At 50.3% G+C, this 15597-nt stretch overlaps 2 protein-coding genes across 6 annotated transcripts in view; one reads left to right on the forward strand and one right to left on the reverse strand.

Moving 5' to 3' along the window:
* The first annotated feature begins 982 nt into the window (after positions 1 to 982).
* Positions 983 to 8976, forward strand: B3GALNT1 (beta-1,3-N-acetylgalactosaminyltransferase 1 (Globoside blood group)). 5 transcript variants are annotated; one of them, XM_085068948.1, is made up of 4 exons: positions 983 to 1694; positions 4080 to 4136; positions 4733 to 6880; positions 6915 to 8976. In XM_085068948.1, exon 3 carries the CDS (start codon positions 4793 to 4795, stop codon positions 5777 to 5779), a length of 987 nt encoding a protein of 328 aa, XP_084925074.1. In that variant the 5' UTR covers positions 983 to 1694; positions 4080 to 4136; positions 4733 to 4792; the 3' UTR covers positions 5780 to 6880; positions 6915 to 8976. The 5 variants fall into 5 exon arrangements, with proteins under 5 accessions (XP_084925074.1, XP_084925069.1, XP_084925071.1 ...); XM_085068943.1 differs by having other exon boundaries at positions 2450 to 6880; XM_085068945.1 differs by having other exon boundaries at positions 4080 to 6880.
* A 2598-nt stretch (positions 8977 to 11574) lies between these two features.
* The window catches only part of PPM1L (protein phosphatase, Mg2+/Mn2+ dependent 1L), a 61083-nt gene continuing 57060 nt past the window's right edge, over positions 11575 to 15597 (reverse strand). The window contains exons 3-4 of the mRNA XM_085068942.1: positions 14033 to 14194; positions 11575 to 12904 (exon numbers count right to left, since the gene is read on the reverse strand). Coding sequence (XP_084925068.1) covers positions 12555 to 12904; positions 14033 to 14194 — 512 coding nt within the window. The 3' untranslated portion in view covers positions 11575 to 12554. The remainder of the gene's footprint in view (positions 12905 to 14032; positions 14195 to 15597) is intronic.

The raw sequence follows: 15597 nt of genomic DNA on the forward strand, positions 1-15597 counted from the left end.
CCTCTTAGCCTCATTTCACTCTACTCTGTGGTTGCCCAATGAAAATTTCCTCCAGGAAAAGGTCAACAACCAAGTCTGGATCAGTTTTTTTCCCCCCACCATTCTAAATAGTAGAATAAAACATGAGGCAATAGAAAATTAAGTCTGCTATTAATGAATTCCTATTGCCTCTCCATTTTTCTGATAGTGGATGCACACTGGGCTGCTCTGACACATCCTGAGTACTGCACCACTTGCCCTTCCACCCGGGAAACCATTTCTCTTTGTTTCAGAAAGTCCAGAATCAGCAAAAAGATGCGAAGGTCTTGTGGCCAAACGAGCTGCTGACTGACTGATAGGACAATCATTTCGATAATTACGACATCGATTGCGTAAAATCCACCTCAGCCCTGACAGACAAGTTATAATCTGGTTTCTCTTGACGCTCAAAGGGTTAGACTGGGACTAACTGGGGGCAATGAGAGATGACAGTGACATACTCACTGCTGTACATTTTTCAGAGTTAATATCACCCATGGATAATGTGCAGGGTTTTTTCCAGGAGCAGGTCAGGGTGTATTAAACCAGGGAAGAAAGCGTTTGCATTTCTTTTTAAATGATGCAATGAATGAATGGAGAGAGGGGGAGGTGGGAAACGCTGCAAAACCACTGTTAACTGGTTCAGAATTCCCAGTTCCAGAATTCCCTGATAAATTCCAATTCCAATAAAAGATGGATATCTTGAGATGGATGGTCTGTCCCCAGCTGTGACGTGAAGATCACAGGAGTAATAAACTCCCAGTTCTCTGCTCCGTGTTTGCTCCACCTGTACTTGGTGTTTATGGTCACAAGTGTGATTTCTTCCATCAGCCATCACTTCAAAGCAGGGCTCAAGCAGAGCCTGACTGTTTCTGAGCTAATTCCTGTTCTGGCCAGGTGCAGCAGCTGGGCTTCTGCAGGTGCTGCCTTTGGCAGTCCTGAGCAGAGTCCACAGCAGTTTGGTTCAGAGTGAGATCTTGTGATCCACAGCTGCTCCAGGGAGGATTCACAGTCCTGACTGTGCAGAGTTCACAGCAGTGTGGTTCAGAGCGAGATCCTGTGATCCACAGCTGCTTCAGGGAGGATTCCTTCCCTGCCTTGCTCCGCAGAGCAAACCTCAGCCCAGAGCACAGTGCAGCCTCTGCTGTCTGCTAACCCCACACTGCACCTGAGCGCCGGAAAGGACAGAACCTCCAATTTCTTGTCCAAAGGTTTGCTGTGCCAGGCTGGGGCTATCTCTGAGTTCAGCTTGCCCTTCAGCTCCCCTGCAAAGCCCGGAGTAATAAACAGCTGATTTAGCAGCAGCTAATCTGAGCTCCAGCTCTGCACTGTAACCCTTTGGTAAACTGAGCAGCTCGATGGGAACCGTGCAGATTGCCGAGCCGTCCAGGCAGGATGCTCCCCGCGAGCTTTACTAAGTTCCGCGCTGCGATGGATGCGCTAATTGCGCCCTGAATCCTCACCGGGGGCACTTCCAGCGGCCAGGGCAGCCAGGGGAGGAAGCTGCCCTCGCTGCTCCCGGCCCTGCCCGGCTTTTGCTCCCGAGGGAAGCCCAGGAGCCGGCGGAGCTCTCGGGGAGGGCGGAGGAGCTGGGGCTGCTCGGAGCGGCTGCTCGGGCAGGCGGAAGGGGAGGCGGCAGCTTCCCGCGGCGGCCGGAGCGCCCCGGGCGGGACACGGTAAGGGCACGGCGTGGGACGGGATGGGATGGGAACGGGATGGGAATGGGGATAGGAACGGGAACAGGGATGGGGATGGGAACAGGGATGGGGATGCGGAGCAGGGAGGCAACCCTGGGGCGGGCAGCGTGCGGCGGAGCCGAGCGGACAGGGCTGAGCGAACCCCGAGCGCTGCTGCGCTGCTGGATTGGAACAGGAATCGGAGAAAAGGCTTGAACTGGGAGCCTGGATTCGGCAGAGGGCGGCACAGCCCCTCGCTGCGATCCCTTCCTGCTCGGCTCGGACTTCCCAGTCAGTCCCCGCGCTGGAAAAGGTGCCTGGAACGGAGAACAGGGTGGTTTGGGCAGGCAGGAGTGCGAGCAAGGTCCTTTCGGTAAAAATCTGAAAGTTTTGGTACATTAGAGCATTGTAGACCAGGACCTTGCAAAATTGCCTCTAGTTTCTGATGGGTTTAAGTTAAAAAACGTAGAATGACTAGCTGGGTTGGGCTGGAAGGACCTTAAAGATGATTTTGTCCCACCCTGCTGCCCTGTGCAGGGACACCTTCCATAGCCCAGGCTGCTCCAGGCTCTGCCCAGCCTGGCCCTGAAACCAGGCAAATATTCCCAAATTATTCCTGCTGGTGGCTTTAAAAAGGATTTATTTTTCCATACATCTATCATTATGGTGCTGTAAAATCTTTATATTAGACTACTGGTTATTATAACTAGTAGACTGTAATGAATATGAGAATTTCCCACCTTTTTTCTGCCAAGCACATCCACACTCCACAACTCCCCACCTGCACAGTGTGGAGCTGATCTGCAGTCCCTGAGGAGCATTCTCTGCCTGCCTTGCCTTACAAAGTTCAGCAGTTTTATCTGCTGGCACAATCTCCATCTGCCCTGCTGTGCCACCTTGGAGGAACAGAAAAATCACCCCCTGGAAGGAGCAGTTCCTCTGCAGCTGCTGAACACAACTGGAAGGGAAAAGCTGCCAGCAGAGAAGGTCTGGCAGGGGTGGAGAAGCCCTGGTGGGAAGCTGGAAGGGCTGCAGCTGCAGCGTGACTGAGCACAAGTGCTCAAACCTCCCTGCCGCAGCTTCCTCGCTGTGCTTTAAGCCCTTGAAACAGGAGAAGGTGGGGATTTGTTTCCTGTGTGCTTGAGGTTGCCCTTGGAGTTTTCCTGCTGTGTGTGAAGTGGTTCAGGCTCCTGCAGGGTGAGTGCCTGGAGTTGGGACACTCAGCACTGCTGAGATCGTGGCAGGGCAGGGACAATAAACCACCAAGGCTGCCACAAAAGCCATGTGTGGAGGAATATCAGTGTTTTGGGACACCTGTGCTGGCAGGCCAGTGTGTCCCTGCAGGATTGTGGCCCTGGGAAGGGAGCAGCAGGGTTTGGTTTGGGGGATTTCACATCCCACAGCTGTCACTGGCCTGCCCTGGCTGTCCCTGAGCTGCATTCCCGTCCCCATAAAAATCCATCACCTCTAAGGTTGTGTTTTGCATAGTGCAGGTAAAGGATGTTAATTGATGTTTATTTTCCCAGATTTTTCATTATGGAGTGGATCAAGAATTGTCTCCAATTGTGTTGTTCAGAATGTCAGGAAATGAGGCTTTTCTGCCTGTAAGGAATCAAAACATCTGTAATATTTTTCCATTAGGCAGCCAGGAACTGATCAAACTGTGCTATGCTATTAAGTTGGTCATCAAAGTAAATGCCATTGATATAAAATCAAATAATAAGCACTGATACATAACTTGGGTTATTTTCTTGCATGATGTATTTTCCTACTGTGCACTGAAAGTCAGGCTGGTGCACATAAAGAGAAGATTCCCATTAGTTAATTACTGCTTTTGAGAGGAATCAGTCCAAAATTCTTCCATTTAAATACTTTCTATAAAATTGCTTTAATCCATTTTAAAGCCATCACTGGTGAAATGTTCTCCAAATGCTCCTTTTAAAGGATGATTAATTTAAAATCAGATCTTACACAGGTGGGCTCAGGCAAATCAAATTCCCTTGGATTGCAGAGTGCTGTGCTGGGGGTTGGATTTATTTGTCAAGTATAAAACATTTATGAGCCCTGGGGTGATATTTTTGAAGATAAAGAGTTATTAATTGTGCTGTGAAATCGAACCTTCCATTATCCTGACTGTGTCTTTGTGTGTACTCGGGCAGGATAAATATTATTACTGCAAACATCAGAAACCACTTGGAATTCCCACAGTGAGGCACTGGAATAATTTTGGCTTAAAGATGTCTAATTTATGACAGAGCATGTGGAGTTTTAAGGAAATGCACTGAAGGCAAACACTGGAGGGTGCAGGACTGGGGGTCTGGATTTAAACTGATTTTAGGGAAGATTTTTCCACTGGAATCTCTAATCCTGACATTGAATTTTCAGCACGGATTCCCCAGGGGTTTGGCTTTACCTGCTGGGGAGTTTGGGCTCCAGGCCAAGGTGTGTGCCTCCAATCCAAAACGACCTGGCTGATGGTAAAAATGGCAATGATCTTTATTATATCACTTGATTTAAGGAAGTTGATTTTTACTTTCCCCCCTTCAGAACAAGCAGCTGCTCAGCCCTTGAATGAAGATGAGATATTTGCTTGCACTTCTGTTTTCTTGTCCCATTTGCCCCCAGCTCATGCAAATCAGTAGGACTTCTTGGGGTTTACAGAAATAACAAAACTGACGCCTCTGAGCATCCATTTCCTGAGCACTCTGCTGGATTTTGAGCACGGTGTTCCTTCCAGAGGTGGAATTGAGTCAGAGATGCTGTGCTGAGATTCTGGGATCACAGCCCTCCCAGTGGGATCCTGCTGGGGATCAGATCCATGCAGGGGGAATTCCCAAGGTGAAAGCCATGGGGTTTCAGTGCAAACCCTGCTGAGCAGTGGCTCCATGCTCTGCTGGGATCATGGGATGAGGCTGTGACAGGATCAGGAATGCTTGGATTTGCTGATTTCACAGCACAATTCCACTGCAGACAACACAAGGAAGAGGAAATATTTGAATATCAGCACTCTGAATGCCACTTTTTGCTTTCGCTTTCAGCAGGGGAGACGCTGCAGGATTTGAGGAGCACATTTTGAGAGGCACCACCAGATCCCCACCATGCCAGCAGCTCCAGTCAGTGCCTTGTCCTTGAGACCCCTGAACTGGCTGTTCCTGTCCCTGCTGGGCTTTTCCCTGCTGACCATGTGGTACATCACGCTGTCCCCTGGCGCTGCCCTGGACAAGGTGAACGCCATGTACTTCTACGAGTACGAGGCGGTGTACCGCCAGCGCCGGCCCTTCGCGCTGCGCCAGCGCCACAGCTGCGCCCGCAGCCCGCCCTTCCTCGTCATCCTGGTGGCCTCCAGCCCCTGGGATGTGGCAGCCAGGCAGGCCATCAGGGTCACCTGGGGCTCCCGGGGTTCCTGGTGGGGCCAGCGCGTCCTGACGCTGTTCCTGCTGGGGAAGGACAGCCCGAGGAAGGACGAACAGACGGCGCTGTCGGTGGAGGACGAGAGCATCCTCTACGGGGACATCATCAGCCAGGACTTTGAGGACACTTATGACAACCTCACCCTGAAGACCATCATGGGCTTCCAGTGGCTCTCTGAGTTCTGTCCCAACGCCAGGTTTGTGATGAAGACTGATGTCGACAGCTTCGTCAACACTCCCAACCTGGTGAAATTCCTGCTGCGGCAGAACTCCTCGGAGGATTTTTACACTGGCTATCCCCTCATTGACAACTTTGCCTTCAGGGGTTTTGTCAGGAAAAGGTACATTTCCTATGAGGATTATCCCTTCAAGCTGTACCCTCCCTACTGCAGTGGGATTGGGTATGTGTTGGATGGAAAACTGGCTCTGAGGATTTATCAGCTGATGAGCCACGTCAGGCCTGTGAAAATGGAGGATGTTTATGTGGGAATTTGCTTAAGTATACTCAAAGTCAACCTCACCCTTCCAGAAGATGCAGAACAATTCTTTCTCTACAAAATCAGCTTTGATATCTGTAAGTACAGACATCTGATTGTAGTTCATGGCCTCACATCAAATGAACTGATCCAGTTTTGGCAGCATTTGCAATCCAACACCTCAGAGACTTGCCTTTGATTCTGGATTAATTTAGAAACTTAGATTTGGTGTGAGAGTGGGTTCTAGAGATACCTGTGACTTGAATGTTCTCTAGGACATTCCAATGCTCTGACATAAAACCAGGGACTGACAAAGCACTTTGCCACCCCCAGAGGGTACTTTGGAATGCACTGTCCCTCCTGCCTCTGCTGCCTTTCCAGGTGCTCAGCTGCAGCCCTGGGACCTCTCCCTGCATCTTCTGCAATGTACAAAACACCACTGAGGAGTAATATTTATGCCAAGAAACCAGCTTTGGGGATGCTTCCCAAATTCCTGCCTGGATTGGTTTTCCTGTTTGATTGCCACTCTCCATTATTTGTTCTCTGCCCAGCTGAGAATTGAGCACAAAACTGAACCCAACTTTTTTTTCTATGTAACCCTCCTGAGAATGTCCCACCTTGGTATTTGAATGTGTCACATAAAGCCATCCCCATCCCCATGTGACATCCCCAAACCTTGGGATAATCAGTCCTCCTGAGCAGTTTGGATATCCCCAAACCTTGGGATAATCAGTCCTCCTGAGCAGTTTGGATATCCCCAAACCTTGGGATAATCAGTCCTCCTGAGCAGTTTGGATATCCCCAAACCTTGGAATAATCAATAGTCCCAAGCAGTTTGCACATCCCCAAACCTTGGGATAATCAATCCCCCCACGCCTGTGTGTGATGCAACCCAGGAGTTTTGCAACCCTGCAGGGAAGAGGAAACCAGAATAATTTCTGTTGTGATTTAGTCTGTTTCTCAATTAGTTTTTTTGGTTCCAAATTAAAAAAGCAAAAAGGCAGAAATTCCACCATGAACATTTTAAAAGAAGACCAACTCCGCCCTATGTGTAAAGACCTGTTTTTAATCACTTTATTCATATCAGCAAGGCCCAGTTTTCAGTAGTTTACACTTCTAATGGACAACGATACAGAATTTGCAATTGCATGAACAGAATTAACCTGGACACATCCACTACACGGGGGAGAGACTACGGAGACATCCCAGCCTCAGCTGCCACGTTCCCAGGGATTCCCAGCACTGCCATCCCTGCTGGCTCTTGGAGACAAAGCCCAGCAGGTGCCCAGAGCTCCAGCAGGTGCCCAAAGGAGCCCAAAGGTGTCCCCCAGGAGCACAGCTGAGTGTCCCCAGTGCCCTCTGGGGACAGCGCTGGGTGTGGCTCTGCTCACCAACTCCTCCTGGGCTTTGGGTGGGATTGAGGATGGGCTTGGCTTTTCGGGGGAGAAAAGGTCTTGGGGAGAAAAGGTCTCGGGGACAACACTGTCTAGACAAGGATTTCAGATGTTCTAAGGGTGGGTGTTAAGGAGGTGGAGGTTTTTAAAAAATAAAGGCTTTTTTTTTTTCTCGTTGGAAAAATACAGTATTGCATAACGGAGGGAAGGATGCTCTTGTATTCCTAGCTCCAGGTCAAACCCCAGCCGTGCCACAGGGCTGGGAGCTGGGATTTGATTGTTCTCCGAGCAGATCCTGAGAGCCCTGGGGGAACTGCCTTGTTCTGTGATTGTTCACACATCCTAAACCCCAAACCCTTCTGCTTCTCCCCAAGCCTGCCGTGTTCAGCGCTTAGAAATCAATTCTTTGCCACGAGAACAGTGATACTGCAGCACAGTTTGTATTGCTTTTTCCAAAAAAAAGGAAAAAAAATAAGTAATTATGATTTGCTGCCTTCAGGAAATGGATAAAGCAGAGAGAGCTCAAGCTGAGGGAGGAATGAGAGCCGTGGGGATGTGAGGATAGCCAGAAATCCTCCTGCCACCTGCAGGAATTTGGGGTTTTTGTGCCCCACGTGCTGCCAAGGCTCAGGTTCATACACAGTGAAATTCATTGTCACCTCTGCAGCTCTGCTGGAAAAATGTCCTGCTCCTGGTTTTCCTGCAAAATCCTCATTTTCAAATTTGGTTTCGTTCTGAGTCTGACCTTATTATTGCTCAAAAGGCTGTAAAATTCCCAGCTAAGCTCCTGTTTCTGCTTAAAGCCATTCTTAGGGAAGTTTTTAGTGCAAACAGCCAGGAAAAAGGTGAAAAACCTTCAAAGCTTGAAATAATCTGGGAATTCAAGTAGGGGGGATCCAAATTTTAGTGCATCTACCTAAATGAAGCCTAAAACACAGGCTAAAATTTTTTCAAACCCTAATTTTTTTTCCCTTGTGCAGCAAGTTCAGGAAGTATTCAATGAGAATTCCAAATATTGGTGATTTTGATAGGAAAACTGTGGGGCTTTCTGACCTGAAAAGCCTAATAATAATAATAATAATAATTATTCATTGGGCAAAGATGTTTGGAAATTGCTGCTGGTAGGGGAGCAAAAGTGGGTTCCAATGTGAAATTCCCAGTGTGGATGTTATTTCAGAGGAATTGAAATTCTGGACCAAAGAAATTCCCAATAAACCCTGAAGCAGATGCAGGGGCAGCATCCCTTGTGGTCACTATAACCAGGAATATTCCCCAAAATTTTGCTTTACATTTCTGGATGGATGGTGTCTGAGCAGGCTGGAAAGTGGAGAGGCTTCCAAAAATACAGGATTGGCCATGAAATATGCAGGGAAAGAAGTTATTTTAGTTCCCTGTGGTTCAGGTGATTCCCAGAGTGGTTTGGGTTGGAAAGGACCTTCAAAACCACCTCATCCCAGCTTCCCTAGGACTGAGCAGAGCAGACACAGGAGCTGCCCTGATCCATGAAATCCATCCATTCTTCCCTCAAGAACTGCCCTCAAACCTCCATTTATGGTGCTAAAAGAGCTTCAGCTGCATCCACCAGGTTTTGCTTTCCAGAGCTCCCAGCTGATCCCAGAACTGGACACACCTGGAATTTTCAGTTACCTAAGGAAAAACCAAATTCAGAACAGCTGCTTCCCTAAGCCTTGCCCAGTCAGCACTGGGAAAATAAAAGTAACGAAGCTTCAGCTCAGCTTTAACTGTACAGATCTTTTTTTATGCTCTGAGCCCTCAGGTTTAGGAAGGTTCTTTATGAAAATATTGAGCACACCAAGGGGCAGCAGCAGCTCTGGGCTCTGCTGGGACCAAATTCCAGCAGAGCACCCTCAGCTGTGAACTTGGAATTTTGTACAGAGGCCTAAAATCCTGCTTTGGGAAAGGAAAGGAAAGGCTGGTGAGGTGTTTTTTCTGTAGTATAATCACTTATTAAATGTTTCTCTGTGTAAAACAAGTATCAGCTGCATTAGCAATGAATCCATATTATTTAAAGCAGGGCTCTCCTGTATCCTGAGAGGCAGCTGGACACAAAATTCCTTATTTTTAGGCTGTGGCCTTGGTGTTTCTGCAGCCAACACTGCTCCAGCTGATGCAGCACTTTTAACTTCTGGATTCTAAAATCTCCCCACTGCTTTCATTTTCCCTCTGGAAATGGCTTAACCCTGCGGCAGCAGCAGTGGGTTGGGTGCTGGGAATTGAAATCCTTCATCCCAGGGGCTCAGGAGGGATTTCAGGGGATGCTGCTGGATCCGTGCTGGAGCCACTAGAAGGAGCCTCAGTGCCACCAGCTCCAGGGACAGGCTGGGCAATGCCAGCCCTGCCAGGAATTCCAGGAACCATCAGCCTGGCTGAACCCCAGAGATGAACTCCACGGCAATCCATGCTCCAGGCTGGGAGAATCACCAGAATCCCCCTGGTGAGTGAGCTGGGAGCTGTGAAATCCACGGGAACAACCCGAATTCCTGAATCCCTGCCTCAGCTGGGGGGTGGAAGGGACAAGGTGTCACTTTGGGCCATGGGGATGGAGATGCTCTTTGGCAGCGACTCCACAGCAGCTCCTGCCGGGATGTCCCCGAGGGGATGGAGTGACAAACCACCCCTGGATGAGCCCGGCAGGAGCTGCCAGCCTCTCCCCGCGTTTGGAGAGCAGCAGGAAGGCTGGGATGCCAGCTCCCTCCTGCCACACCCCGCGGGATGGGGACATTGCCGGCTGCAGCCTCTGGGGATGGAGGATGGAGCGTTAAGGCAGCAGAGAACCCTGGATGGCTCAGGCTGCAGAAGCGATGTGTGCAATGACTTCACCTGGCAGCCTCCAGCAGCCTTTGGCACAATTCTGGGAAGGTAAAGATGCCTGGATTTGGATGAGAAGCTTCCCAAACTTCCAGCAGGGAGCACAGGTAGGCACTGCACGGGGATGTGGAAATCACACAGAGCCTCTCACCTCCCTCAGTCCTTCCCCTTTCACCCTGAAGCAGCTGGAACTCTTTTTTCACAGCAATCCAAGCACAGACGGCCAGGCTGAGCAGAGAGATTGGCAGCAGTGGCTCTGCCAGGCCAGCACTGCCAGGGAGGTGCCAGAGGAAGCTGAAGGTGCTGAAGCAGCTCTTGCTGCAGCTGCAGCCACTTGGAGGTTGGAATTGGCCTGGTTGGGAGCTGCCTGGAGGGGCTGGAGTGACATGGAATAATCCTGGAATGATCCTGGAATGATCCAGGCAAGCCAGCAAAGCACTCCTGCACTGCCCTTCTGTGTTTCCCTAAATCCTGTGAACGTGGCTCCTGTCCAGAGTGAGCTGCTCTCCCACAGCCTCCTCACAGCTGGGAATTCCTGCCACCTCCTTCGCTGTCCCTCTGAGGGCTGCAGTGACACCAGCTGTGCTCCAGAGGTCACGGATCCCCCAGGGATGCTCCCTGACCTCGGGATGCTCCGTGCAGCCAGGAGCTCTCGTTCCAGTGGTGTCATCCATCCTGTTTTCCTGGGAATGACCATCATTCCAGCGTCTCCAGTGCCTGGGATGGATCAGTGGGGATGCCTGTGCTGCACAAACATCGCTCTGCTCTGGAGCTGCTGGCTGGAATTGCCCAAAGGGGATTTCAGGCTGTGTATCCAGGCTGTGTCCTCCAAAGGAAAGGGACATTGGGAGCATCAACAGTGCAGGAGAGAGGAAAGGCAATCCCCACACTCTGAGCTCCACCCCTGCTGTGCCATTCCCAATCCAGGAGCCAGCCCTCCCATGGAATTCTCACCCCAGGTTTGCATTTCCCAGCTCTGACCTTGGATACCTTTCCACTCCGAAATAACTGAAGTGCTCTGCAATTACCAACATTTCCTGTTAGCTGCTCGATTTCACTGCCAGGCTGCACTTCAGCTTCACTGAGCACACCGTGCAGGGATTAAAAACACCAGGAACCTCCCATCCTCTGGGAAAGGAGCAGTGCAGGCTGGGCTCAGGGCATGTTGGGCACTTTTCAGGCCAGGCTGTCCCTGGGGTTGGGGATGAGCAGAGGCACATTCTGCACAGCACTGGGAATGCCACCAGAGCCACTTAAGGGCTGGGATTATCATCCCCAAATTAAAGGAGGGGAATTTGCTGGGGGAGAGGTGACCTGGGGATAAAACTGAGGAGACAAAGATGGGAATTCCTTCTTGAGCAGAAATTTGTGCTCTTTGATTTTTGCCTTGAGAGACTCTGACCCCCTCAGCAGCTCCCAGCAGAGCTCAGCCTCACCCCAAAGCCCTGCAGGTGAGTGGGGAGTGCCAGGCGGCTGATAAATGAGGAATATTGTATTTTCCTAAGGAACAGGCAACACCAGTTAATCCATCCAGACCCAAACACAGGCAGCCTCCATCACCCTGAACACTTGAGCAGGTTGCCCAGGATGTTTTTGGGGAGATCCCAAGGGTTTTTGTAAGGCAGGATAAGGATAAATGAGCCATCCAAAACCCCTGCCTGCCCTGTCCCTCTGCCATGACACAGCTGGTCCAGATGTGCAGCAAACTCAGACTGTCCTCGTTCCAACTTACAGCAGTCACAGATTCCAAAGGACAATTAAATACTGAGGATTAGATCTAAACATACTTTTAAAATCTAGATTTAACACAACCTTTCATCTCTACAGTGCAATGGTGCTGCCTGGCATTTGCATGTCATCCCGAAATCTGGTTCTAGAGGGGTTTTCCCCGGGATTAACACCACAAATCCATCTGCAGTGGTAGGAGGAAGTCTTTAATAGGCCTGACTTCCAGCTAGGTAGCTCTGAGGTTTATTTGGAGCCCTGCTTGGATGAGTTTTCCAACAGTCACCAATGAAATCCATTTTCTCTCGCATCGCTTCCCAAGTCCATGCCATAAAAATAAGGTCAGGGTGATTCTCGGCGAATGACAGACATTCTGCAATCCCAGCTGAGCTCTGCTCAGATCCACGAGGCGTCAGAGCTCCCTGGACTTTGCTGAAGTTCACCATGAGCTGGTTTGGATACGATATGGCCTAGAAGAGCTGTTCTAGAGGAATGCACAGCCTGCCCAGCCGTGGTCATTCAGGAACTCTAGCTACTCATGCTCGGCAGGGTTTATTTCGGGGGAGGTCACACGAAGCGAGAGCCAGCGGTGACAGCAGGCTCAGAGTTGGCTCCTCTTCCTCCTCCAGATCCTTCTCCTCTCCAGCTCACAGAGGGGAGGAAATGAGAGCAGCTCTGAGCAGTGCCACCCACGAGGGAACAGCAGCAGCACCGCCCCGAGCCTGCCGCGCCCTGAGCCAGCCTGGGCGATCAAACCGAAAATCTACACGAGATCCCGAAAGAAAAGTGGGAGATGGGAGCTTCCAGTCGTTCCTAAGGAGCAGCGAGGGCACGGGAGGCAGGGCAGGGGGATGAAGGGGATTCTTGTCGTCGCTCAGCATGGATTTGTTGTATTGCTCCTTTTGTCAAGCCAAGAACAAAGACCGGAGCGATTCGCTCCTCCCGCGGGCAATCCGAGCGGCGTTTCCTAGCGCTTCCTACCGTGCTCACAATGCAGTCTGTCCCCAGCCTGGAGCAGCCCTGAGCTCACTGCTGCTCCTCGGCTTTGCTGCTATTCCTGAACTTCACCACCATGACGGTGATGTTGTCGGGGCAGCCCCGGTAGAAGGACTGCAGCACGATGCTCTTGGCGCCGAAGTGCGGCTCGTCCAGGCGCTCCTTGATGAACCTCACCGCCTCCTCGTTGCTGAAGGCATCCCAGAGCCCATCCGAGGCCAGGATCATGAACTCGGGCTGCAGCTTGTCCAGGTCGAAGCTCAGGATGTCGGGGTCGGGGATGACCACGTTTAGGTTCTTCAGGGGGTAGTCGCCCAGCGAGCGCGACATGGCCAGGATGCCCTGAACGCGCCACGAGCCGTTGAAGCTGATGAATCCACCTGGGGACAGACAGCACGCTTAGAGCAGCTCCTTGGGACACTAAAGCAGCTCCCTGGGGCTTTACAGCAGCTCTGGTTCCTGCCAGACCCCCCAGAAATTCATCCTGAGGGGCAGAGATGTTACAGAGCTCAAAATGCAGCTCTGGTAGATCTCGGAGTGCTGCAGGGAAGAGCTGAAACTGAGGAATCAGGAGTGGCTCTGCTTTCCCCAGGAATGGCTCTGCTTCCCCCCAGGAATGGCTCTGTTTCCCCAGGAATGGCTCTGCTTCCCCCCCCGGCATGGCTCTGCTTTCCCCAGGAATGGCTCTGCTTTCCCCTCCAGGAATGGCTCTGTTTTTCCCCAGGAATGGCTCTGTTTCCCCCCCAGGAATGGCTCTGTTTGCCCCCCAGGAATGGCTCTGCTTCCCCCCCAGGAATGGCTCTGCTTCCCCCCCAGGAATGGCTCTGTTTGCCCCCCAGGAATGGCTCTGTTTCCCCTCCAGGAATGGCTCTGTTTGCCCCCCAGGAATGGCTCTGCTTTACCCCCAGGAATGGCTCTGTTTTCCCAGGAATGGCTCTGCTTCCCCTCCAGGAATGACTCTCCTTTCCCCCACCCAGGAACAGATCCCAAAAAGACTCTGACAAATCCAAGGAGAATTGGCTTAAAGCTGATGATCCCAATGTCACTTCCAGCCCAGGAGGTGGCTCAGGTGACACGTGATGACAGTGAGGAAGGTTTACTGCAGGAAGGTTTCTTTCCCTGTATTCCTGCCACGATTCCCATGTTTGTGCTCTACATGGGAACAAAACCCAGCTTGGCTGGAGCAGATTCATGCTGTGACTTTAGCTCTGAACCTCCCTCAGCCTCAGCCCAGGCTTGGAGCTGCTGAGCTGCTCTGCTCCTGGTTATCCTGCAGAGATCCCAAGGAATTGTCACTGGGCTGTTCAGGGTGCAAGCTGCTCTCCCCACCCCAAAACCAGCTCATTATGGGGTGGCTCACCCTAATGAACATCCCACTGGAATTTCACACAGAAAACAGGACATTTTGGAAATCCCATCTGCCGGCGCCTCGCTCGGCCACCTCCCAGCCAAACAAACGATGAAAATAAATGAAATGAAGTGAAAAAATGAACCTCCCAGCGACTCACCAGCTCTCTTGATCCTCTTCCTCTCCTTCAGCTGGTAGGGTTTGTGGTCGTGGCTGAGGGGGATGGCGTTGCCGTCCTTGTCGCACAGCACTCCCCGCGAGTCGCCCACGTTGGCCACGGTGAGCTCCTTGTCGGACAGCAGGGCGATCAGACACGTTGTGCCTGGCCAGGGGGGGAAATAAACGTGGGGAGGTGGGAATGGGATCAGGAGCAGCAGGAAAATAGTAGGTCTGTGACAGAATTCCAGGATTGTTGCGTTGGGATAACTACTAGGATGGTGGAGTTCAAGCTGGGGTTGATCCCTGCGCTGAGCTCACGTTAATGGGGCAGGGAGAGGCTGGAATGGGGGAATATTTGGAATTTTTGGGATATTTGGGATGTTTCCCATCTCCAGCAGAACTGGCTTTTCCTCAGGAAAGGAATTAAAGCCCAAATGAAGCCCCAGAGCCTGCCAGGAACTGAACCTGCAGCACTGGGTGGTGCTGGGGTATCAATCTCTCCCCTCAGCCCTGTCAGAACTGAGGTCACTTCTGCATGTTTTTATTGAAAAAGAAAAAAAGGTAAAGATTGGGCATTTTAATTACTTTCACCTTTAAATACACAAAAAGCATAATTAGGGATTGACCATTGCATCAAAAGATGGCAGGTGAGGTTTCAGACACACACTAATGCAGATTAAAAGGGAATTTTAGCCCTGATTGTCACAAAAGGCACTCTGATATCCCTCAGTAAAATGAACTCAAGGCTGCATCCTTTTCCTTTCAGGCAGAGAAGCACAAGGTTGAGTTTTCACCTTTGCTGTTAATTTACACCTGATTATTGATAAATAAAAAGGTTTATCCAGTGCTGGGGTGCTCTGGGAGAAGCCATGAAGGTGTTGGGGATGAAATTCAGCCCAGCAGGGCTAAAAGCAGAGCTAAACCCCAAATTCCTGTGCTGGTGGCATCCCTGCCTGAGCCAGAGGGAGGCAAACATCCCATCAGGGATGTAAATAAAATATTATCTATTAAACAATAATATTTATTTTTGATTATTAATAACAATTTATTTTTAACTATTGAATTTATTTTCAATTTTAATTATTACTATTTAATTAATTTTAATATTTATTTCATATTTATTTCATTTATTTAAGGATAACCAAGTTGTGCTTGGATGCTCTGTGCCCCAAGGGTTTATTTTTCCTGATCCCAGGGGAGAATGAAGGACAAGGATGCAGCTGGAGTGACCTCAGGGCAAGAAATCCCAAAATTCCAGGGCTGGATTGATTAAAAACCAACCCAACCCAACTCATCAACCTCATCCCTATCTCCTTGCAGCAGAGCTCGAGCTTCAGTTCACTCAGTAATTAAGCAAGAATTAATATTTTTGAGCTCCAATAACCCCCAGCAGGAAGCAGAATTATTGACAGCAGTGCAAAAAAAGCAGGATAACCCAAAAACCAAGTTTCTATTTGTATTTATTCTCCACCAGCCAGCACCACATGGAGCTCCCATTTACAGACCACCCTTGCCTTCCAGGGATTTTCAATCCCAAACCAGAGGATTCCTGCAGTTCCCAGGGCA

Source organism: Lichenostomus cassidix, chromosome 9 (assembly GCF_008360975.1).
Source record: "Lichenostomus cassidix isolate B80296 chromosome 9, HeHo_3.0, whole genome shotgun sequence".
NCBI lineage: Eukaryota > Metazoa > Chordata > Aves > Passeriformes > Meliphagidae > Lichenostomus > Lichenostomus cassidix.

Coding starts and splice junctions, on each gene's coding strand:
- B3GALNT1 (XM_085068943.1), top strand. CDS start 4,793: ATGCCAGCAGCTCCAGTCAGTGCCTTGTCCTTGAGACCCCTGAACTGG.